The 25,792-nt window shown below is 33.4% G+C and overlaps 1 protein-coding gene across 1 annotated transcript in view; it reads right to left on the reverse strand.

Annotated features, from left to right (window-relative positions):
• Positions 1-7,364: 7,364 nt before the first annotated feature.
• LOC137235412 (uncharacterized) overlaps positions 7,365-25,792 on the reverse strand; it is a 567,181-nt gene continuing 548,753 nt past the window's right edge. Inside the window, exons 3-4 of the mRNA XM_067758385.1 lie at positions 8,011-8,317; positions 7,365-7,906 (exon numbers count right to left, since the gene is read on the reverse strand). Of these exons, the coding sequence (XP_067614486.1) occupies positions 7,902-7,906; positions 8,011-8,317 (312 nt within the window). The 3' untranslated portion in view covers positions 7,365-7,901. The remainder of the gene's footprint in view (positions 7,907-8,010; positions 8,318-25,792) is intronic.

Genomic DNA, 25,792 nt, shown 5'->3' on the forward strand with positions numbered 1-25,792 from the left:
GCATTTGCAGGCTTAAAACCTTCACAAGCATTCCTATACATGGACGATTTAGTCGTATTAGGATGCTCCGAAAATCATATGATTAAAAATTTACGAGATGTTTTCACAACTTGTAGAAAATATAATTTAAAATTACATCCGGATAAATGTCTATTTTTCAACTAAGAAGTAACTTACCTTGGTCATAAATGCACAAGCAAAGGAATTTTACCGGATCCCAGTAAATTCGAAAAAAAACTATCCGACACCTAAAAATGCGGATGAAGGGAAATGATTCGTCGCATTTTGCAATTATTACAGAAGATTTATTCCAAATTTTGCAGAATACTCTAGAATAATAACAAGCCTTTGCAAGAAAAATGTAGTTTTCGACTGGAAAGAGGACTGTAAAAAATCGTTTGACTATTTCAAAGCTGCGTTAGTAAGCCCTAGTATTTTAAAAAAACCAGATTTCCGAAAACAATTTTGTATTACAACAGATGCTATCGGCTATGCTTGTAGTGCAATTTTGAGTAAAGAGTACGAAGGAAGGCAATTAACAATTGCCAACCTATCAAGATCATTTAAAAAATGGAGAAATTAATAAATCAACAATTGAAAAAGAATTAGCGACCATTCATTGGGCCATAACATATTTTAGCCCATACATTTACGGTAGACAATTTTTGGTCAAACAGACCACAGACCCTTAACATTCCTATTTTCGATGAAAAATCCTTCATATCATCGGCCTAAACACCCGCGCTGTTAGTTCTGCTTACTCCAAACTGGAAAAAGAAGCGGTAAAGATGGGTTTGATGGTGAATGAGGACAAAACGAAATACCTGCTGTCATCCAGCAAAGAGTCAGTGCATACGCGCCTTGGCAACCACGCTACTGTTGGCAGCCAAAATTTTCAAATAGTGAAAGACTTCGTTTATTTGGGAACCAGCATCAACACTAGAAACAACATCAGCACTGAAATCCAGCGAAGAATCAATCTCGCCAATAAATGCTACTTTGAACTGAGTAGGCAATTGAAAAGTAAAGTCCTCTCTCGGCGAACGAAAATCATACTCTACAAGTCACTTATCGTACCCGTACTGCTATATGGGGCAGAAGCATGGACCATGACAACAGCAGATGAAGCGGCTTTGAGAGTGTTCGTGAGAAAAGTTATTCGAAAAATTTATGGACCTCTACGTGTTGGCGATGGCGAGTACCGAAGAAGATTTAGTGATGAGCTGTACGAGCTATACGCAGACATCAACATAGTCCAGCGAATTAAAATGCAGCGGCTGCGCTGGCTAGGCCATGTTATGCGAATGAATGATGATGCTCCGGTCAAGAAAGTGTGTCTATCGGAACCCGCCTATGGAAGCAGAGGTAGAGGTCGGCCCCCACTCCGTTGGAAGGACCAGGTGGAAAACGATTTAAACTCCCTTGGTGTGACTAATTGGCGCCGGTTGGCGGAGCGAAGGAGCGACTGGCGCGCCTTGTTGGACGGCCATAACCGTTTAGACGGTTAAGCGCCAATTAAGTAAGTAAGTAAGATTAGATTTGGAAGAATATGATTTCGAGGTGGAGTATATCGCAGGAAAAGAAAATTATGTAGCAGACGCATTATCACGCATAGATATCAAAGACCTAAAAGAAAAATCGGCAGAATCGTGTAAAATCTTAAAATTAACAACCAGATCGAATATTAAAAAAAAATTCCAGTAATAACCGTAGTAAAAATGAAAATAATACAAGTCACAAAGAGAACCCAATAATATTTGAAGCGCTAAATAAATGTGAAGTAAGAAGACTAGTCCAGCTCATTTTCGATCCCCCGCAATAATATTTCAGAAAAGGAAAGACAATTTGTAGCGAAATTAATATAAAAAACCTAGTTGTTAGGGCGAAGATTGACTTAGGGAAATTCTTTATCTGGCTTATGGTAGAAGCCGGCAGTTTAGGAATTAGAAAAATACAGTTGTCTTTAGGAGACAAATTGTTTAAAAATAATTATACCCGGGTAGACACATTTAAAGAAATTGGTACCAAACTTCTCAAAAATTTAATTATAGCATTAACTCCAGAGGTTGTGCATGTGACAAGTAACGAGAAAATTGATGAAATTCTTCACAAATATCATGACGATCCTGTTTTTGGTGGCCACCCAGGAATAAATCGCATGCAAATAAAATAAGACAAAAATACTATTGGAAGGGAATGAAAAACGATATCAGAAAATATATTAAAAAATGCGTTCATTGTAATAAAAATAAAATAAATAAAAATTTTAAAGAGACTATGATTATAACCGCAACGTTCACAAAAGCGTTCGAAATAGCAGAAATAGATACGATTGGCCCTCTTCCCAGGTCGGAAAATGGATGGTATGTGATCTTACTAAGTATTTGGTTGCAATACCAATACCCAGAAAACATGCAAAAACAATAGCCAAAGCGATATTTGAAAATTTTATCCTAGTTTATGGTTGCATAAAAACAGTTATAACAGATATTGGAAGCGAATATAAAAATAGCTTATTTGAGGAATTATGCAAGCTTCCAAAAATGCACCAAAAAACTGCAACACCTTACCACCATCCAACTTTAGGCACATTCGAACGTAGTCATCGAACATTCAATGAATATGTGGTTTCCTACATATCCATTGACAAAGACGATTGGGATGAATACCTTAAATATTTTTCGTAGTTATAATACAACCCCATCTACAGCTCATGGTTATTGTCCATTCGTACTAGATTTTGGTAAAAAACTCCAGACTTCCGAATTTTTACAAGAAAATACGCTAAGCCCATTATACAATTATGACACTTACAAAAAGGAAATTAAATATTGGTTACAAATAGCGCAAGATAGAGCTTATAAATTAGTAAAAGAGGCTAAGGAAAAACAAAAAATTAGTTATGATAGGAAAATATAATATAAAAAAATAAATTTAGGAGATTTAGTATTAGTCAGAGATGAAGCAGGTCATAAGTTAGATAGTAGGTATAAGGGGCCCTATAAGGTAGAAAATATCGATAAGAAAAATAACTTCACATTAGTTCCCTATAATGTAGAAAATAGAAACGTAGAAAGCATAAATCAGAATAGTAATTATCCTCTAAGCAATAAAAATAAGAAAATCATAGTACAAAAAAATAGGCTTAAACTCGTAGAATAAGAACACTTCAATTCTGTAAACACAAAGAAAATTTTTATTGTATGCAAAAGAAAAATACATTAATAAAAAAACAAACAAAAATTCTGAATGAAATAAATTATTTAGTAGCCCACTTGAAACTGAATTAAACAAAATGAAAATTTGGTAACATAAATAATTTCCTAAAACCAAAGAACAAAAAGAAAAGAAAATGTAAACTCATAAACTCAAGTACCCCACATTGAAAAAAATATACCGCACAAGTAAAACAATTAAAATGAAAAATTTTTATTTACAAAACCAAAACCACTTTTCCATAAGCAAACCACTTAAAATACAAAACCACTTGAGACTCTGTCATAAATTTAATTGAAATAGAATGCCTCTACACTCAATATAAATCCATTCTCTAAAAATTGGTGGTGTAACATACATATATCTTGCACCCATTATAAACGATTCACACGCTGCAGTGCATTCGACACTCTGCTTGAGTCATAAGTGTGAATGTATTTATATTAAGCAATGCCAACATAATTACGTTCCCAGAGGCAAGCAAGCAAGCAAAACGCGTGTGTTATATGAGCCACGCTTATGTGCCAGCGGCCGTGCGACCGGTTGCTATGTGCAAACGTTTAGATCGCTCATGCAATATGCATGTACGTATGTTTAGTATATAGGAACTTTAGTACATAAGAATTTGAATAGAATATTTTAGTATAAATAAGCCGAAATATTATGAATAAAGCAACTTACTCTTGGTGCCGTATAAACGGCACTTCATAAATTATTTTCGTTTTTATTTCAACATTACAGTATGCAGCTTTGAGTATGAAGATACTTTTTCTATACTTTGAAAAAAGAATGGCAACAGAACGAAGGGTGAGAGAGTCACGCGCATACATTAAAATAAAAATTCAACAGACTTCCGAATTTTTACAAGAAAATACGCTAAGCCCATTATACAATTATGACACTTACAAAAAGGAAATTAAATATTGGTTACAAATAGCGCAAGATAGAGCTTATAAATTAGTAAAAGAGGCTAAGGAAAAACAAAAAATTAGTTATGATAGGAAAATATAATATAAAAAAATAAATTTAGGAGATTTAGTATTAGTCAGAGATGAAGCAGGTCATAAGTTAGATAGTAGGTATAAGGGGCCCTATAAGGTAGAAAATATCGATAAGAAAAATAACTTCACATTAGTTCCCTATAATGTAGAAAATAGAAACGTAGAAAGCATAAATCAGAATAGTAATTATCCTCTAAGCAATAAAAATAAGAAAATCATAGTACATAAAAATAGGCTTAAACTCGTAGAATAAGAACACTTCAATTCTGTAAACACAAAGAAAATTTTTATTGTATGCAAAAGAAAAATACATTAATAAAAAAACAAACAAAAATTCTGAATGAAATAAATTATTTAGTAGCCCACTTGAAACTGAATTAAACAAAATGAAAATTTGGTAACATAAATAATTACCTAAAACCAAAGAACAAAAAGAAAAGAAAATGTAAACTCATAAACTCAAGTACCCCACATTGAAAAAAATATACCGCACAAGTAAAACAATTAAAATGAAAAATTTTTATTTACAAAACCAAAACCACTTTTCCATAAGCAAACCACTTAAAATACAAAACCACTTGAGACTCTGTCATAAATTTAATTGAAATAGAATGCCTCTACACTCAATATAAATCCATTCTCTAAAAATTGGTGGTGTAACATACATATATCTTGCACTCATTATAAACGATTCACACGCTGCAGTGCATTCGACACTCTGCTTGAGTCATAAGTGTGAATGTATTTATATTAAGCAATGCCAACATAATTACGTTCCCAGAGGCAAGCAAGCAAGCAAAACGCGTGTGTTATATGAGCCACGCTTATGTGCCAGCGGCCGTGCGACCGGTTGCTATGTGCAAACGTTTAGATCGCTCATGCAATATGCATGTACGTATGTTTAGTATATAGGAACTTTAGTACATAAGAATTTGAATAGAATATTTTAGTATAAATAAGCCGAAATATTATGAATAAAGCAACTTACTCTTGGTGCCGTATAAACGGCACTTCATAAATTCTTTTCGTTTTTATTTCAACATTACAGTATGCAGCTTTGAGTATGAAGATACTTTTTCTATACTTTGAAAAAAGAATGGCAACAGAACGAAGGGTGAGAGAGTCACGCGCATACATTAAAATAAAAATTCAACAGACTTCCATGCAATGCAATGCATACTACTGTGCAAATTAATCGAAATTCGGAATTTCTGCATTCTCCCTTTCCTAATATTCTGAACAATGTTCGATATAAAAAGAAGAAAACAAATTTTTAAGTACTTCCTTCATGTAAGTGAACCAGAAGAAATGAAAAATATTCCTTGTTATTGATATTAGAGAAAAATTATAAAGTTAACTACTAGGAATTTCTCCGAATTTCATTCCTTGCTGAGTATTGAACTCATAATATCCAACGTTCATACTTCATACTAGTGTAAAAGCGTTTATTCCTTTATACACCATTAAGTATATACTAATTATATTTGTTTTCAATCTTAACTGTGTAAAAGACTTATATATATATATATATATATATATATTCAACAAGATTATGTCTTTGCTTAAAAAGGTATTTTTCGTATCTTCTGGCCCATTTAACTATATAAAGTAAAATTGCTTTATCTTCTTTTCATTTTCTGCTTTTGTTGTATTGTCAAGGTGACCTGAACTACATATGTGTAAGGTTTCATGTTTCTAGCCCAATCAGTAGCTACTTAAACATCGATCACACGATTCCACAATTTCAACTGAATTTTTTAGTGCCTCTAAATATCCCGATCCCTGTCCTATCTAGAAAACTCTTTTGTCCTAAATATTACAAGCGAATAAAGCCCGAAATTGCGTTCAAAGGATCAGGTCTCTGGGTTTCCAAGTTAGGTCGATTTTTTTTAACTTTCAAAGCCCATGGACCACCTCGAAACATTTTTTTCCCTACTGTTGCATTATCATGGGGCTCTGAAGTATGTTTTTAGTTTCAACACTCTAGCTCTATCTCACAAGTCCTCGCATGCTGTAAATGGACTTTCGAAATATCCCGGAATATCTCTCTCAAATTTATAGGCCTCTAGGTTATCGGGAAGTTCTTTAAAACTCAACACAAAAATTTCAAAGTTAGGGTGATTGAATTCTCACGATCCCTGGACTATCTATCGAACTTTTTTCCCTTATGTTACATTGCTATGGGGCTCTGAAATATGTTCTTAATTTCAAGAATCTAGCTCTCCGGGAAGTTACTCAAATAGAGATCGCAAGACTCCACCTGTTGTATATGAACTTTCTAAATATTTCTGAATATCTGGAACCCTGCCACATCTAGAAAATTCTTTTGTTCTAAATATTACAACCTGTTAGAGCCCGAAATTTTCTTCCAGGTATCAGGTATCCGGGTTATCGAGAAGTTCCTCAAAACTCGAAAGAAACATTTCCAAGTTTTGACGTTTTTTAGAACTTTCACCATCTCTGGACGACCTAGCATAGTTTCTTCCCTCGGGTTTAACGTTATCGGGCTCTGACATCCGTTCCAAGTTTCAAGACTCCACCTCTCCGGGGAGTTTTTTAAACATGGATGGCAAAATTCCTCAAAATTTGTTTGAAAATTGGCAGAAGACATCAAAGGAAACTAATATAAAGGAAGAAAATAGGAAAAACCGGTTAAGGAAGAAAAGCTGGTATAATGAATATGATTGAAGGGAAGATTTATCTGCCATTTTTAAGGATTTCTCACTTGTAAAATTAAAGGGAACCTAGCAAAATACTTTAGGTAAATTGTGTCGAAATATCAGTTATTTGTACAAATTTGTGCTAAAATACGTTAGTACTCTGCAATAATATTCCTCATTTTAAATTGAGGAGTATATTAATAAGCAACAGAAAGAACTCTTAGGTAATTTGAGACAAAGCCATTCAAAAATCACGCAAGGAGTTTTTTAGAAGGCTTTATTAGATTTTGGCGTATAACGATAGAACTCCACATGACCGCCAGAAAAATAATTTGCTGAATGGAAGAAGAGAGCTCCAGCAGATTTCTTGTATAATAACATATATAAGAGGGCAGCGCCTTGATGTTGCACCAGTTCATTACTCATTTTGTCAATACAATATGAAGTGCAGTTTTGAGTATTGTTTATATTTTGTTGATACATTTTAAACAAATTCGCAACAATAATTATACTTTTCAATTTCTTAAACGAAAATAGAAAGGCGTAAAAACATTTTATTTTGCCAAATAGCTGTCATCGAAAATCCGAAAGTCCTATTTCCCAATTAGTGTTCTCGAGAAAATAATTGGAAGAGTTTTCCCGCGGTGTACCCTGCTATTCTCAGGCTTCCGAGGCTAACTAAAATCGTATAGATGGTGAAGCGTCGACGATGATGAATCACTTATGATGCGTTCAAGACTATGGATGGTCAGCTCTTTTAATCTATTGACATATACATACGTAGATACATAGAAGTATAAAGGTGTTAGGGTTTCGAAATGTACTATTTGCTATTTGTGTTGTTTAATATCGTATAATTAGGTACACATGTTTATATATATCAGTATGTTGCTTCAAGCATTATTTTCTTTTTAAATGTCTCCTCCTTTGATTCGGAACTATCCGCATAAACTTACAAATGCATGTTTGGTCATTGAGTAATATCATGGAAGTTATAACATAACTCTGTATGTTCATCTTATATTTATTCTGAAAGCCAACAAAATTCATAAATATATATGAATGCGCGACAATTAATCGATGACACCGTTTTGCGTGCATCCAAAGGGAGGCAAATATATTAATATCCTTACCTGACATAGTACTGGTTTTGGATGGATAAGTACCACTCTCGTTCGTAGAGAAGTCGAATATACCAAGCCGTTCTACGCTAGTATTGGCAAGTGACGAGTTACTTTCCACTTCCATGTGCCTTTTCATGATTTTATAGTAATCTTTAGTTTCAGAATTAATGGCAGGAGCAAAAGTATACCAATTAAATTTTTGAAAGGTGCGCTCTGGCATTCTCTTTTCTTGCCACGCCTTATCCGCCATTTGAGAGTGTCTGCGAACTTCTTGAGAGCTAGAGATAGCGTGCTTCCTTTTCTCAAATGTCGAGTTCTAATAAATAAGAAAAAATGGAAAAATTGCAAACACTTATTCTGAAGTTATAAATTAATATCTAAGTAAAGAGTGCGCAAAAAAATCGTAACCAATAAAAATGCATATAGAATACAAGCATGTGTTATATTCAAAACTTTGTTATAATTTAGATGATTGTCCATACCAAAAACACGATAATCTTGCGGATCTTCTGATATTCAAATTTTAACACAACCACTGGAAAATATTTATGAGGAACAAAAATATAAAGGCGGAGTGCACATTGCCGAACCTAGGTAAAGAATGTATCGATTATTGCACTCTATCTTTATATTTTTGTTCCTGATACAAATTTTTACAGTGGTTATGAGAGGTGTCCTTATTTGTAGAAATATACTTTTTTAAAAGTGCCGGCCTGATTGTTGTTCCTTTCGCTCTAAAAAAGTTACATGCGAAGCTTGGCTGCGATCCATCACGTTTAATGGATCCGAAAACTGTTTAAAGTTTTTAATATCCTTATATTGGTTTTCCTTCCATATGTGTAACTTTTGTTACGTATACGCCATGGCACTGTTTGCATGCGTACCGAGCAGAACTATGCTTAAGGTGTCCCCCAGCGGGTAAGGGGGTAAGAATATACCCGCGGTAGGTATGCCTGTCGTAATAGGCGACTAAAATATCAGATTCAAGGGGTGTGCAGCGCAACTCTTCAGGTTGCCAGCGCAATATATAGCTTCTCCAAACCTAATTGTCAACCTCACCTATCCGCGGCGAATCCTGTTTCACTAACAGACGAGGCTCTGGCGATCCCAAGCTCCTCATGGAACTTGGGGGTGGGGAGGGAGGGGATGGCCTGAAGGTTTAATGTGGCCACATAAATCGTTCCCGAGATGGTCGGGTTTGCACCTTAATGGTGCTGTGGTACCGGAGCGTACCGGATCTGTATCCGGCAAAGGACCTTCACATCGATAACACTCCCAAAGCCTTCGGGGAGCAACCTTTTCGCTACAACAACAACAACAACAACATGCTTAAGGTGTGTTTTTTAGGTTTTTAAACAATAAATATATATATCGCAATGAAATAGAAATTGTAAAAAATATTTGAGGAATAGAAAAGATTCAGTAAGTTTTGGATTTGAGTTACGAAAAGTATCAGTGCGCGTCAGACTAACGTAAATTTACTGGTTTTTATTCGTAGTCTAAGCTTTCCACTAGACAATAAAAAGAACACATACTAATATTGGATAATAATTTAAAGAGTTTATCAAATACGTATTTTGTACATCATGTCGCTCTCAACTGCAGAGCAAGTTCTTGCTACACCAAATATTGTGACACGGAGATCGCTCGAAAATTTAAACAATATCGATTTAGTTGGGCGAACATCACATCAAATTACTGGTGCCAAACTTCCATCAAACAAACAGGTATTAAAAATGTTTTTCTACAACATGGGATATGTCGATCTTGATGCAAAAGATAGTGCCATGTTGACTATCAATGCAGCCAAAATATTTTGGCATCAGGCCAGAATTCCTATTCGTGAAGACCATAAATGTGTTGACAAATTGATTAAATTATACGGACAGTCAAAATCCATTCAAAAAAATGCTCCTAATAAAAGAGGTAATGCACAAATGAAAGTAATCGATCAATATGTGGAAAATTTAGAAGATCTGTTTGATATCGCTACAGCTGATGCTTTGAACACCATGAAAATTAACGAAGACAAAAAGTTCCTGGAAAATCAAAGACAAAAAGGACGTCCCGGCATTATATGAACGGGAAAAAAGAGCACAAGTGCGGCATGGCAAAGGACAAGAACGCAAAAGAAAACATCAAAAAGAAATGGGAAAGGCTTTTTCAACTGAGCACCGTTTTCACCAAAGTCAATATTTTGCGATAATATTTGGTCAGCGCCGAGTCTTGTGGTCGAGAAGAACACTGTGTGAATTTTGTTGCAAATTCTTCATGGTTTTTTTTAAATTGGCAATTAAATATTTTTGGTTTGTTTTGGGAAATTAATTGTTTATCCGAAAGTAAACCTCCAAATGGGAAAATTTTTTAGGGATAGATTCAAAAGACATTCAGGTACAGGGAAAAGTTATTTTTTTTGCAAAAATTGTTTTTGTTGTGGGTTTGCAATAAATTTTTTATAAAGAAATGAATATTTAAACAATTTGTCCGCCTCGCAGATGGAAATTTTAAAGAACAGCTTATGTAAAAACCATTTCTGGGATAATCTACGAAAAAAATGCTTGAGATTTGACATAGTTTGAAAATATTGCTTTGTTTAACGAAACCCGTAGTACTAAAAATTTTGTTTCCCATAAGAAAAAAAATAGAGATAGAGTTATTAGTAATTATTTTGTTTGCATTGATATTAAATACGAGCATATTGGTGAACAAAATGCCGAATCCAAATCACTGGTGAACATACTGTCCGGCTAGTTCGCTAAATTTCACACTTTCATCACTTATTCGTACTAAATTTGTGTACACTGTATTATGGTTATTTTTTTGAAAAGGGTTCACCAGTGATTTGGGTTCAGCATTTTGTTCACCAATATGCTCGTATTTTATATCAATGCAAACAAAATTATTATTAATAACTCTATTTTTTTCCTTATTGTAAACAAAATTTTTAATACTAAAGTTTCGTAAAACAAAGCAATATTTTCAAACTATGTCAGATCACAAGCATTTTTTTTCGTAGATTATCCCAGAATTGGTTTTTAAATAAACTGTTCTTTCTCTATTCAATTGTTTATAGAAATTTATTGCAAACCAACAACAAAAACAATTTTTGCAAAAAAATAATTTTGCCCTGTACTTAAATGTCTTTTGAATCTATACCAAAAAAATTGTTCCATTTGGACGTTTACTTTCGGATAAACATTCATTTCCTAAAACAATCCAAAAATATTTAATTGCCAATTTAAAAAAAGCAAACCGTGCAGAATTTTGCAACAGTATTCACACGGTGTTTTTCTCGACCACAAGACTCGCCGCTGACCAAATATCATCGCAAAATATTGACTTTGGTGAAAACGGCGCTCAGTTGAAAAAGCCTTACCCAAACGTTACAACAAGCAGGTAATTTATATTTTAACTATTAGAGTAAATCATAATTATAGTTTGAACGTGGGGTCCTGTTATCATTTGCACATCTCTTATAGATTTCTTAGCCGTTTTCTCAATTTCTCAATTTTCACAATTTCTTAGCTGTTGTCAATTTGATCGATTGCAATGATTCATATTATGAAAATGATACACCACATGGCGAGCCAGACAGCAATAAAAATGCAAGAGGTTATTGTAGAACAGAAGTGGAATCAATGACATTTCAAACAAATGCTACTTTTGAAATAAAACACAGCTCTACTCCTGTCACAAAAAGAGGTCGGAAGCACTTTATGACTCCGCGTTTGGTAGCTGCATTGGACAATGCGAAAGTATCGGATGGCATGGCAGCTTATATACTTGTTGCAACTGTTGAGGCATTGGGTCATCGAGTAGAAGAATATGTCATCAACCGTTCCACAATTCATTGTATTCGTCGGAAAAATCGTTTGATAGAGTTCAGTAAAATCTCAGCTGGTTTCCCTGATAATGTAAGTTGGACTCGTTAGTGAGCAGCGTTAAAAATATTGGTGTTTTTTTTTTTAATTCATAGTTAAGTAGAGATTGAGCATTGATCGCGCATTTCTACGGAAAGCTGATGCAGGACTTAACAGGACGCAGCAAAGTTGATCGCAGTTTTGGTCAGCTCCAATGGTACAAGTAAATTTCTCGGAGCACCCAAAATAAATTCTTCAACTGGTAAAAATATAGCAGAAGTTGTATATTGTCCACTAAAAATGGAATGTTTTAGATAAAGGAAAAGGGATATCTATCATATGACAATACAGCCTCAAATACTGGTGTTGACAATGGAGCTTCAGGTTATTCAGAAAAAATTATAGGCCACAATTTAGTCCATTTACCTTGTAGACACCATATATACGAAATTATACTTCGTGCCGTCTTTGAAAACAAACTTGGTGCGACCTCTGCATCTGGTGTACTCATATTTGAAAGGTTTGCCAAATTTTAACCATGAAACATTTTCAAGTGGACTTGATGATGTAATTATATTTTCACAAATTAGTTCAAATAACCGGAAAGACTTAAAAGAATTTTTTAGTAACCAGCTTACTAAATTGCATAGTTGAGAAGATTATAAAGAAATGCTTCAATTAGCATTGATCTTTTTTAGTGCTAGGAATTTCAATTTCAAAACACCCGGCACCAACAGTCACGCTCGGTGGATGTCCAAAGCAATATATTGCTTAAAGATATTACGGTCACAATTTAACCTTACAAAAAGGGAACTCGACGGAGTACGAGATATTTGTATTTTTCTTGCAAATATTTATATAAAAGCATGGTTTCAAGTACAAATGCTATATCAGCACCGCTTCATGATTTAAATTTCATAAAAGATGCGTTAAGCTATTCTGAAATAGATGCAAATGTATCTGCCGTTTTTATCAAAAAAAAAGAGGACCTGTGGCACTCGGGGAATGCCGCGGTAAAGCTATTGCATATTATCAACTTTCACGATGCACACATGCTTCATACATATTTTTATTATTTTATTTTACGCACAATTTGAATTGATAATTGAACAAGAAAAATCAAAGGGAACAACTTTGTACGTAATTACTGTACTAAGTTCAACAGCATCAAAGGCAATTATGTACAGCGTGTGTGTATGTGTTGGTGTGCATCATCTAGCGTGCAGGTCATCTGGCATCTGGCGGTTACCAGTGCCATCTACAGCGTAGTAGTGAAGATAAATCTACACCAATGACAACAACCAATATTCGCATAAATAGATACAATTTTGGGTAATCAGCCTGTTGCTAACACCGAAACTTTTGCTGTTATTAACAGATGTTATTACATGATTTTATGTACATATATCAGTTACGGTTTTTTTTGATTCAGTCGCCACGCTCAAAGCCCGCGATAAAATCTATGCAATAGCTTAAAAATTTTTAATATTTAAATTTAACTTTAACTTTCACTTTAACTTTAACTTTAACTTTAACTATAACTTTAACTTTAACTTTAACTTTAACTTTAACTTTAACTTTAACTTTAACTTTACCTTTAACTTTAACTTTAACTTTAAGTTTAACTTTAACTTTATCTTTAACTTTAACTTTATTTAAGTTTAACTTTAAATTTAACTTTAACTTTAACTTTATTTTTAACTTTAACTTTAACTTAAACTTTAACTTAAACTTTAGCTTTAACTTTAACTTTAACTTCAACTTTACCTTTAACTTTAACTTTAACTTTAACTTTAAATTTAACTTTAACTTAAACTTTAACTTAAACTTTAACTTTAACTTTAACTTTAAGTTTAACTTTAACTTTAACTTTAACTTTAACTTTAACTTTATCTTTAACTTTAACTTTAACTTTAAGTTTAACTTTAACTTTAACTTTACCTTTAACTTTAACTTTATTTTTAACTTTAACTTTAATTTTAACTTTAACTTTAACTTTAACTTTAACTTTAACTTTAACTTTATCTTTAACTTTAACTTTAACTTTAAGTTTAACTTTAACTTTAACTTTAACTTTAACTTTAACTTTAACTTTAACTTTAACTTTAACTTTAACTTTAACTTTAACTTTAACTTTAACTTTAACTTTAACTTTAACTTTAACTTTAACTTTAACTTTAACTTTACCTTTAACTTTAACTTTAACTTTATTTTTAACTTTAACTTTAACTTAAACTTAAACTTAAACTTAAACTTTAACTTTAACTTTAACTTTAACTTTACCTTTAACTTTAACTTTAACTTTAACTTTAACTTTAACTTTAACTTTAACTTAAACTTAAACTTTAACTTTAAATTTAACTTAAACTTTAACTTTAACTTTAACTTAAACTTTAACTTAATCCAAGGTCGACTCTGCCACGTTCTCCGCATCAGTACTGGGGGATGCCCGACGGATAATCAACAACTCCAGTCCGACGGAAGAGACGGTTGAAAAGACAATGAGCTGTCTTCGCCACGCTTGCAACCTCTCTATGCCACGGAGGGGAGTGTGGAGGGGTAAAACGCAGGTATACTGGTGGAATAGCGAAATCGCGGAGCTGCGGAAAATATGCCACAGGATGCGAAGGCTAGCAACTCGCTCGCGCGGCAGGCCTGAGGCTCTAGAAAAGTCGGAAGCGTACAAAGGAGCGAAGAAAGCTCTTAGTGCTGCCATTAAGCAAAGCAAGCTTAAGTGCTGGAAAGCGCTTTGCGAGGAAGTGGATCGAGACCCATGGGGGCAGGGATATAAGATAGTAATGAAGAAGTTCCGTCCGCCAAACCAGCTGATGGACGAGAACCAAATAAGGAACATTGTGGATGGCCTGTTTCCCACCCAACTGCCTAGGGAGGGCGGGTACGTTACCCATGAAGATCGCAACGTGGAACCAGAGATCGCAAGAAGAAGAGCTTAAAACTGCCGTGCGAACTATGAAACCTAGGAAAGCATCTGGGCCCGACGGAATACCCGCGGAGGCAATTAGACTAGCTGCAAACGACTGCCCAGAACTTATGTTGCACATGTACAACAAATGTCTCGAAGAAAGAATTTTCCCCACCATATGGAAGACAGCACGACTGGTTCTCATTCCAAAAGGGAAAGGAGATCCCAACTCTCCATCATCCTACCGTCCCCTATGTATGTTGGACACAGCAGGGAAATTGATGGAGAGTCTTCTGAAGCAACGCCTCACCAGAGCGTTACAGGACGCCGGAGGACTGTCGCCCAGACAGCATGGTTTTCGGAGGGGGCACTCCACAATCGATGCCATAGCAGAAGTTATAGACGCAGTCAAGAAAGCCGAGACAGCGTGCCACAGAGCAAGACCTATAGTGTTGCTGGTCACGCTGGACGTCAAAAACGCTTTTAACTCAGCTAGGTGGGAGGACATGCTTGAGGCACTAGAAAGCACTTTCAAAGTACCGCAATATTTGTTAGAAATTTTAAGGGACTACCTAAGAGAGAGGTATTTAATATATGAAAGTACTCACGGTCAAAAAAAGGTAAAAATAACAGGTGGAGCAGCCCAGGGTTCGGTACTAGGTTCCGATCTCTGGAATATAACTTACGACAGTCTTCTTCGATTAGACATGCCAGAAAGCACCTTCCTCGTTGCATTTGCAGACGACGTGGCAGCTGTGATAACAGCACCAAGCTGCGAGCTGGCACAGCTAAAATTAAACCAGGTCATGCGTAATGTAAATAGGTGGATGGCGGAGCACGGTCTCCAGTTAGCAACAGCTAAAACGGAGATCGTCATCCTCACAAAGAGACGTATTCCCACTACCAGGAACATGATGGTTGGGGACCAGCCAATAGAAACACTCGCTTCAACGAAATATCTGGGAGTGAGGTTAGACAGCAAACTCAACTTCTCGGATCACATACGAGGGGCCTGCGAAAGAGCTGCGCGCATAATAGCGCAGTTGAGTAGATTAATGGCAAACACAGGTGGCCCAAAGCCATGCACAAGGAAGTTGCTTGCATCAGCCTCGGATTCTATACTCTTATATGGTGCAGAAATCTGGGCGTACGCAATGAAATACCGGAAGAACCGAGTCGCCCTCACCTCGGTCCAACGCAGAGGGGCGCTGCGAATATCTTCGGCTTACCGCACGGTATCAGCTGAAGCTGTCCTGGTCGTTGCGGGAACCATACCGATATATCTTCTCGTTGAGGAAAGAAAAACAATATATGACAACGGATCGCAAGCAAGTAGAGCTGCTGTTGCCATGCAGGCGCGTGAAGAATCGATCCGATGTTGGCAAGATCAGTGGAGCAACAGCATCGTAGGAAAGTGGACTAGGGAACTAATCCCTGAACTGAATCCATGGTTGAAGCGACCGCACGGAGAGGTAGACTTTTACCTGACCCAGTTTCTAACGGGACATGGTTACTTCCGCAAATACCTACACAGAATGGGTAAAGTTGATAGCCCGAGCTGCCTGTACTGTGGGGAAATAGACGATGTACGCCACACCTTCTTCGAATGCAGGCACTTCTCCCATCAGCGAAGGAGGGTAGAAGAGGTACTTGGCGACCTATCCCCGGGCAGTGTCATTAATAACATGACCTGTCGAAGAGACAGATGGGATACGGTCAGCACATATGTGAGGCATATACTTACCAGTAAACGAGAAGACGGATGCCTAGCCCATTAGCGTGAGAGTAGCCATAGAGCTCACGTAGCGCGCACCCGTACCCGAAGTAATGCTAAACGCGGTCCCAGGTACGGGGATTTGCGCGGGCCGTGGGAGGTTAGGTTTTAGTGGGTAGGCCTTCATGGAAGAAGGGAGTCCTACACTCGGAGAGTCTCGCAGTGAGGCTTAAATATCCCGGTAAGTGCATAAAGCATTTCCTCCTTCCACGAAACACAAAAAAAAAAAAAAAAAAAAAAAAAAAAAAACTTAAACTTAAACTTTAACTTTAACTTTAACTTTAACTTTACCTTTAACTTTAACTTTAACTTTAACTTTAACTTTAACTTTAACTTTAACTTTAACTTTAACTTTCACTTTAATTTTAACTTTAACTTTAACTTTAACTTTAACTTAAACTTTAACTTAAACTTTAACTTTAACTTAACTTTAACTTTAACTTTAAATTTAACTTTAACTTTAACTTTAATTTTAACTTTAACTTTAACTTTACCTTTAACTTTAACTTTAACTTTATCTTTAACTTTAACTATAACTATAACTTTAACTTTAAGTTTAACTTTAACTTTAACTTTACGGCTATAATTTCCATCTGAAAGATGCTGCCGTAAACTTGCAGCCTGTAGAATTTACTTTTTCCTGGATCGACAAAGTAAACAGCAAACCCGAAACCTTCCAGTAATTTAGAACCATCCGTATACACATGTATAGTATGCTCTGTCATTTCTGCATCCCGGCCTCAAGATCCCTTTCGAGGCTTAAGCACGGGAATATATTGAATTTGCCCGATATTAGATGGCGCTATACTGCTATGGGGCCATATGGCCTGCACTCAAACTGCCCCGAGGCCTTAAGCCTTGTTGTGCTTGCTAACGCGATGTTTTTTCCATTAGGATGTGAATAATGTCATGCAACGCCTCTGTTGGGGTTCTTTTAGGGCTCCCGTTATGCTTATCATTAATACTCTGCACACCCCTTAAGTTTTTTGATATACGTGCTCATTTGTGTGGTTGTACACCAAACAAGAGCCCCATAGTAAATTATGAGTTTGACAATTGTCGTAAATAAGCAATGAGAGAATTTGGGTGATAGGCCCAACGTGCATCCTAGCATCCTCTTGCATGCATACAGCGCCGCTGAGGCTTTCCTCGCTCTCTCTTCCACAAGGAGTTTCCACGACAACTTACTATATATTTTTGCTATATTTTTCATGTAGAATTACATCTCCGAGACTACGCCTAGTCCAAACCAAATACATATGCCAAGGTATATACATCCCGAAGTACCTGATCTATCAGAGAGCTGATTGTTGTTAGGCATCTGCCGCTTATGATGACTGAAACTTCATCTGCATATGCTGTAAATTTGACTGGTCCTCCGCTGAACCGCCTAAGAAATTCGTTTATAACCAGCGTCCCCAGCATTGGTAATTGAGCCCCACCCTGTGGCATGCCTCTGTTAACAGGTTTGTTGCCTCGCATAGGCCCCATTGCGATTTGATCATTCTACAGCTTAACATGGAGCCGGACCAATTTGTTGAAGCTGTATGAACTTCAATCGAGTTGAGACTGTCCATGAATGCTCTTTTCGACACATTGTTGAAAGCCCCGGCAATGTTCAGAAAAACACCTAGCACATAATCCTTCTCTTCCAGAGCTTTCTCAATATTCTTGACCACCCTATGCAATGCAGTATCGACTGACTTGCCGTTATTGTAAGCATGTTGTGCTGAGGAGAATAATTCCTCGTTAATATTTTATTTTATTACACATCTATTAATCTCTTTAAGGTTGTGAGTAGAAAATATGTCAAAATAATAGACCTGTAGTCTCTGGGATGCAGATGGCTGGCTATTCCCGCTTTTGTTATGAAGACTACTTGAACCGTTTTATTTATTTATTTATATATTAATTAATTTATTTATTCTTATTTATCCATTCTATAATCGATCCACTGGCCATAATCGATTCCGGCAGGTAATATCCCAACTAAATGGGTTTTCTGCCCATTGAACTTTTGTTGTTGTTGTTGTAGCAATGCTTCGCTCCACCTAACAGCCGCGACCGATCACAAATTGTCATCAATATCCTCTAACGGGAGTCCAAAGAAACTTGCCGTTTCAACAGGGGTGGACCATAAGGAAAGTGGTGTTAGAGGCGTTGGTTCCACATTACAATTAAAGAGATGGTTGGTGTCATGTGGGGACACATTGCAAGCGGGGCATACATTTTGTATGTCGGGGCTGATTCTGGATAGGTAAGAGTTTAACCTGTTACAGTATCCAGAACGAAGTTGAGCAAGAGTGACACGCGTTTCCCTGCGGAGTATGACTTCCTCTTCCGCGAGTTTTGGATACTGGAATTGCCCGGTGAATCCAGTACTTAAGAGACTTAAACTTAAACTTTAACTTAAACTTTAAATTTAACTTTAACTTTAACTTTACCTTTAACTTTAACTTTAACGTTAACTTAAACTTAAACTTTAACTTTAACTTTAACTTTAACTTTAACTTAAACTTAAACTTAAACTTAAACTTAAACTTTAACTTTAACTTTAACTTTAACTTTAACTTTAACTTTACCTTTAACTTTAACTTTAACTTTAACTTTAACTTTAACTTTAACTTTAACTTTAACTTTAACTTTCACTTTAACTTTAACTTTAACTTTAACTTTAACTTTAACTTTAACTTTAACTTTAACTTTAACTTTAACTTTAACTTTACCTTTAACTTTAACTTTAACTTTAACTTTAACTTAACTTTAGCTTTAACTTTAAATTTAACTTTAACTTTAACTTTAACTTTAACTTTAACTTTAACTTTAACTTTAACTTTAACTTTAACTTTAACTTTAACTTTAACTTTAACTTTAACTTTAACTTTAACGTTAACTTTAACTTTAACTTTAACTTTAACTTTAACGTTAACTTTAACTTTAACTTTAACTTTACCTTTAACTTTAACTTTAACTTTATTTTTAACTTTAACTTTAATTTTAACTTTAACTTTAACTTTAACGTTGACTTTAACTTTAACTTTAACTTTAACTTTAACTTTAACTTTAACTTTAACTTTAGCTTTAACGTTAACTTTAACTTTAACTTTAACTTTAACTTTAACTTTACCTTTAACTTTGACTTTAACTTTAACTTTAACTTTAACTTTAACTTTGACTTTAACTTTAACTTTATCTTTAACTTGAACTTTAACTTTAAGTTTAACTTTAACTTTAACTTTAACTGTAACTTTAACTTTATCTTTAACTTTAACTTTAACTTTAACTTTAAATTTAACTTTAACTTTAACTTTAACCTTAACCTTAACTTTAACTTTAACTTTAACTTTAACGTTAACTTTAACTTTAACTTTAACTTTAACTTTACCTTTAACTTTACCTTTAACTTTAACTTTATTTTTAACTTTAACTTTAACTTTAAGTTTATCTGTAACTTTAACTTTAACTTTAATTTTAACTTTACCTTTACCTTTAACTTTAACTTTAACTTTAACTTTAACTTAAACTTTAACTTTGACTTTAACTTTAACTTTAACTTTAACTTTAACTTTAACTTTAACTTTAACTTTAACTTAAACTTTAACTTTAACTTTAACTTTAACTTTAACTTTAACGTTAACTTTAACTTTAACTTTACCTTTAACTTTACCTTTAACTTTAACTTTAACTTTAACTTTAACTTTCACTTTAACTTTAACTTTAACTTTATCTTTAACTTTAACTTTAACTTTAAATTTAACTTTAACTTTAACTTTAACTTTACCTTTAACTTTAACTTTAACTTTAACGTTAACTTTAACTTTAACTTTAACTTTAACTTAAACTTTACTTTTAACTTTACCTTTAACATTAACTTTAACTTTAACTTTATTTTTAACTTTAACTTTAACTTTATCTTTAAATTTAACTTCAGCGAAGGAGGGTAGAAGAGGTACTTGGCGACCTATCCCCGGGCAGTGTCATTAATAACATGACCTGTCGAAGAGACAGATGGGATACGGTCAGCACATATGTGAGGCATATACTTACCAGTAAACGAGAAGACGGATGCCTAGCCCATTAGCGTGAGAGTAGCCATAGAGCTCACGTAGCGCGCACCCGTACCCGAAGTAATGCTAAACGCGGTCCCAGGTACGGGGATTTGCGCGGGCCGTGGGAGGTTAGGTTTTAGTGGGTAGGCCTTCATGGCAGAAGGGAGTCCTACACTCGGAGAGTCTCGCAGTGAGGCTTAAATATCCCGGTCAGTGCATAAAGCATTTCCTCCTTCCACGAAACACAAAAAAAAAAAAAAAAAAAAAAAAAAAAAAATTTAACTTTAACTTTAACTTTAAGTTTAACTTTAACTTTAACTTTAACTTTAACTTTATTTTTAACTTTAACTTTAACTTAAACTTTAACTTAAACTTTAACTTAAACTTTAACTTTAACTTTAACTTTAACTTTAACTTTAACTTTAACTTTAACTTTACCTTTACCTTTACCTTTAACTTTCACTTTAACTTTAACTTTAACTTTAACTTTAACTTTAACTTTAACTTTAACTTTAACCTTAACTTTAACTTTAACTTTAACTTTAACTTTAACGTTAACTTTAACTTTAACTTTAACTTTAACTTAAACTTTACCTTTAACTTTACCTTTAACATTAACTTTAACTTTAACTTTATTTTTAACTTTAACTTTAACTTTATCTTTAAATTTAACTTTAACTTTAACTTTAAGTTTAACTTTAACTTTAACTTTAACTTTAACTTTATTTTTAACTTTAACTTTAACTTAAACTTTAACTTAAACTTTAACTTTAACTTTAACTTTAACTTTAACTTTAACTTTAACTTTAACTTTAACTTTAACTTTAACTTTAACTTTAACTTTAACTTTAACTTTAACTTTAACTTTAACTTTAACTTTAACTTTAACTTTAACTTTAACTTTAACCTTAACTTTAACTTTAACTTTAACTTTAACGTTAACTTTAACTTTAACTTTAACTTAAACTTTACTTTTAACTTTACCTTTAACATTAACTTTAACTTTAACTTTATTTTTAACTTTAACTTTAACTTTATCTTTAAATTTAACTTTAACTTTAACTTTAAGTTTAACTTTAACTTTAACTTTAACTTTATTTTCAACTTTAACTTTAACTTAAACTTTAACTTTAACTTTAACTTTAACTTTAACTTTAACTTTAACTTTAACTTTAACTTTAACTTTAACTTTAACTTTAACTTTAACTTTAACTTTAACTTTAACTTTAACTTTAACTTTAACTTTAACTTTAACTTTAACTTTAACTTTAACTTTAACTTTACCTTTACCTTTACCTTTAACTTTCACTTTAACTTTAACTTTAACTTTAACTTTAACTTTAACTTTAACTTTAACTTTAACTTTAACTTTAACTTTAACTTTAACTTTAACTTTAACTTTAACTTTAACTTTAACTTTAACTTTAACTTTAACTTTAACTTTAACTTTAACTTTAACTTTAACTTTAACTTTAACTTTAACTTTAACTTTAACTTTAACTTTAACTTTAACTTTAACTTTAACTTAAACTTAAACTTTAACTTTAACTTTAACTTTAACTTTAACTTTAACTTAAACTTAAACTTTAACTTTAACTTTACCTTTAACTTCAACTTTAACTTTAACTTTCACTTTAACTTTAACTTAAACTTTAACTTTAACTTTAACTTAACTTTAACTTTAAATTTAACTTTAAATTTAACTTTAACTTTAACTTTAACTTTAACTTTAACTTAAACTTTAATTTTAACTTTAACTTTAACTTTAGCTTTAACTTTAACTTTAACTTTAACTTTAGCTTTAACTTTACCTTTAACTTTAACTTTAACTTTAACTTTAACTTTAACTTTATCTTTAACTTTAACTTTAACTTTAACTTTAAGTTTAACTTTAACTTTAACTTTAACTTTACGGCTATAATTTCCATCTGAAAGATGCTGCCGTAAACTTGCAGCCTGTAGAATTTACTTTTTCCTGGATCGACAAAGTAAACAGCAAACCCGAAACCTTCCAGTAATTTAGAACCATCCGTATACACATGTATAGTATGCTCTGTCATTTCTGCATCCCGGCCCCAAGATCCCTTTCGAGGCTTAAGCACGGGAATATATTGAATTTGCCCGATATTAGATGGCGCTATACTGCTATGGGGCCATATGGCCTGCACTCAAGCTGCCCCGAGGCCTTAAGCCTTGTTGTGCTTGCTAACGCGATGTTTTTTCCATTAGGATGTGAATAATGTCATGCAACGCCTCTGTTGGGGTTCTTTTAGGGCTCCCGTTATGCTTATCATTAATACTCTGCACACCCCTTAAGTTTTTTGATATACGTGCTCATTTGTGTGGTTGTACACCAAACAAGAGCCCCATAGTAAATTATGAGTTTGACAATTGTCGTAAATAACCAATGAGAGAATTTGGGTGATAGGCCCAACGTGCATCCTAGCATCCTCTTGCATGCATACAGCGCCGCGGAGGCTTTCTTCGCTCTCTCTTCCACAAGGAGTTTCCACGACAACTTACTATATATTTTTGCTATATTTTTCTTGTAGAATTACATCTCCGAGACTACGCCTAGTCCAAACCAAATACATATGCCAAGGCATATACATCCCGAAGTACCTGATCTATCAGAGAGCTGATTGTTGTTAGGCATCTGCCGCTTATGATGACTGAAACTTCATCTGCATATGCTGTAAATTTGACTGGTCCTCCGTTGAACCGCCGAAGAAATTCGTTTATAACCAGCGTCCCCAGCATTGGCAATTGGGCCCCACCCTGCGGCATCCCTCTGTTAACAGGTTTGTTGCCTCGCATAGGCCCCATTGCGATTTGATCATTCTACAGCTTAACATGGAGCCGGACCAATTTGTTGAAGCTGTCTGAACTTCAATCGAGTTGAGATTGTCCATGAATGCTCTTTTCGACACATTGTTGAAAGCCCCGGCAATGTTCAGAAAAACACCTTGCACATAATCCTTCTCTTCCAGAGCTTTCTCAATATTCTTGACCACCCTATGCAATGCAGTATCGACTGACTTGCCGTTAGTGTAAGCATGTTGTGCTGAGGAGAATAATTCCTCGTTAATATTTTATTTTATTACACATCTATTAATCTCTTTAAGGTTGTGAGTAGAAAATATGTCAAAATAATAGACCTGTAGTCTCTGGGATACAGATGGCTGGCTATTCCCGCTTTTGGTATGAAGACTACTTGAACCGTTTTATTTATTTATTTATATATTCATTTATTTATTTATTCGTATTTATCCATTCTATAATCGATCCCCTGGCCATAATCGATTCCGGCAGGTAATATCCCAACTAAACGGGTTTTCTGCCCATTGAACTTTTGTTGTTGTTGTTGTAGCAATGCTTCGCTCCACCTAACAGCCGCGACCGATCACAAATTGTCATCAATATCCTCTAACGGGAGTCCAAAGAAACTTGCCGTTTCAACAGGGGTGGACCATAACCAAAGTGGTGTTAGAGGCGTTGGTTCCACATTACAATTAAAGAGATGGTTGGTGTAATGTGGGGACACATTGCAAGCGGGGAATACATTTTGTATGTCGGGGCTGATTCTGGATAGGTAAGAGTTTAACCTGTTACAGTATCCAGAACGAAGTTGAGCAAGAGTGACACGCGTTTCCCTGCGGAGTATGACTTCCTCTTCCGCGAGTTTTGGATACTGGAATTGCCCGGTGAATCCAGTACTTAAGAGACTTAAACTTAAACTTTAACTTAAACTTTAAATTTAACTTTAACTTTAACTTTACCTTTAACTTTAACTTTAACGTTAACTTAAACTTTAACTTTAACTTTAACTTTAACTTAAACTTTACCTTTAACTTTACCTTTAACATTAACTTTAACTTTAACTTTATTTTTAACTTTAACTTTAACTTTATCTTTAAATTTAACTTTAACTTTAACTTTAAGTTTAACTTTAACTTTAACTTTAACTTTAACTTTATTTTTAACTTTAACTTTAACTTAAACTTTAACTTAAACTTTAACTTTAACTTTAACTTTAACTTTAACTTTAACTTTAACTTTAACTTTAACTTTAACTTTAACTTTAACTTTAACTTTAACTTTAACTTTAACTTTAACTTTAACTTTAACTTTAACTTTAACTTTAACTTTAACTTTAACCTTAACTTTAACTTTAACTTTAACTTTAACGTTAACTTTAACTTTAACTTTAACTTAAACTTTACTTTTAACTTTACCTTTAACATTAACTTTAACTTTAACTTTATTTTTAACTTTAACTTTAACTTTATCTTTAAATTTAACTTTAACTTTAACTTTAAGTTTAACTTTAACTTTAACTTTAACTTTATTTTCAACTTTAACTTTAACTTAAACTTTAACTTTAACTTTAACTTTAACTTTAACTTTAACTTTAACTTTAACTTTAACTTTAACTTTAACTTTAACTTTAACTTTAACTTTAACTTTAACTTTAACTTTAACTTTAACTTTAACTTTAACTTTAACTTTAACTTTAACTTTAACTTTAACTTTACCTTTACCTTTACCTTTAACTTTCACTTTAACTTTAACTTTAACTTTAACTTTAACTTTAACTTTAACTTTAACTTTAACTTTAACTTTAACTTTAACTTTAACTTTAACTTTAACTTTAACTTTAACTTTAACTTTAACTTTAACTTTAACTTTAACTTTAACTTTAACTTTAACTTTAACTTTAACTTTAACTTTAACTTTAACTTTAACTTTAACTTTAACTTTAACTTTAACTTTAACTTTAACTTAAACTTAAACTTTAACTTTAACTTTAACTTTAACTTTAACTTTAACTTAAACTTAAACTTTAACTTTAACTTTACCTTTAACTTCAACTTTAACTTTAACTTTCACTTTAACTTTAACTTAAACTTTAACTTTAACTTTAACTTAACTTTAACTTTAAATTTAACTTTAAATTTAACTTTAACTTTAACTTTAACTTTAACTTTAACTTAAACTTTAATTTTAACTTTAACTTTAACTTTAGCTTTAACTTTAACTTTAACTTTAACTTTAGCTTTAACTTTACCTTTAACTTTAACTTTAACTTTAACTTTAACTTTAACTTTATCTTTAACTTTAACTTTAACTTTAACTTTAAGTTTAACTTTAACTTTAACTTTAACTTTACGGCTATAATTTCCAT

Source organism: Eurosta solidaginis, chromosome X (assembly GCF_040869045.1).
Source record: "Eurosta solidaginis isolate ZX-2024a chromosome X, ASM4086904v1, whole genome shotgun sequence".
Lineage (NCBI taxonomy): Eukaryota > Metazoa > Arthropoda > Insecta > Diptera > Tephritidae > Eurosta > Eurosta solidaginis.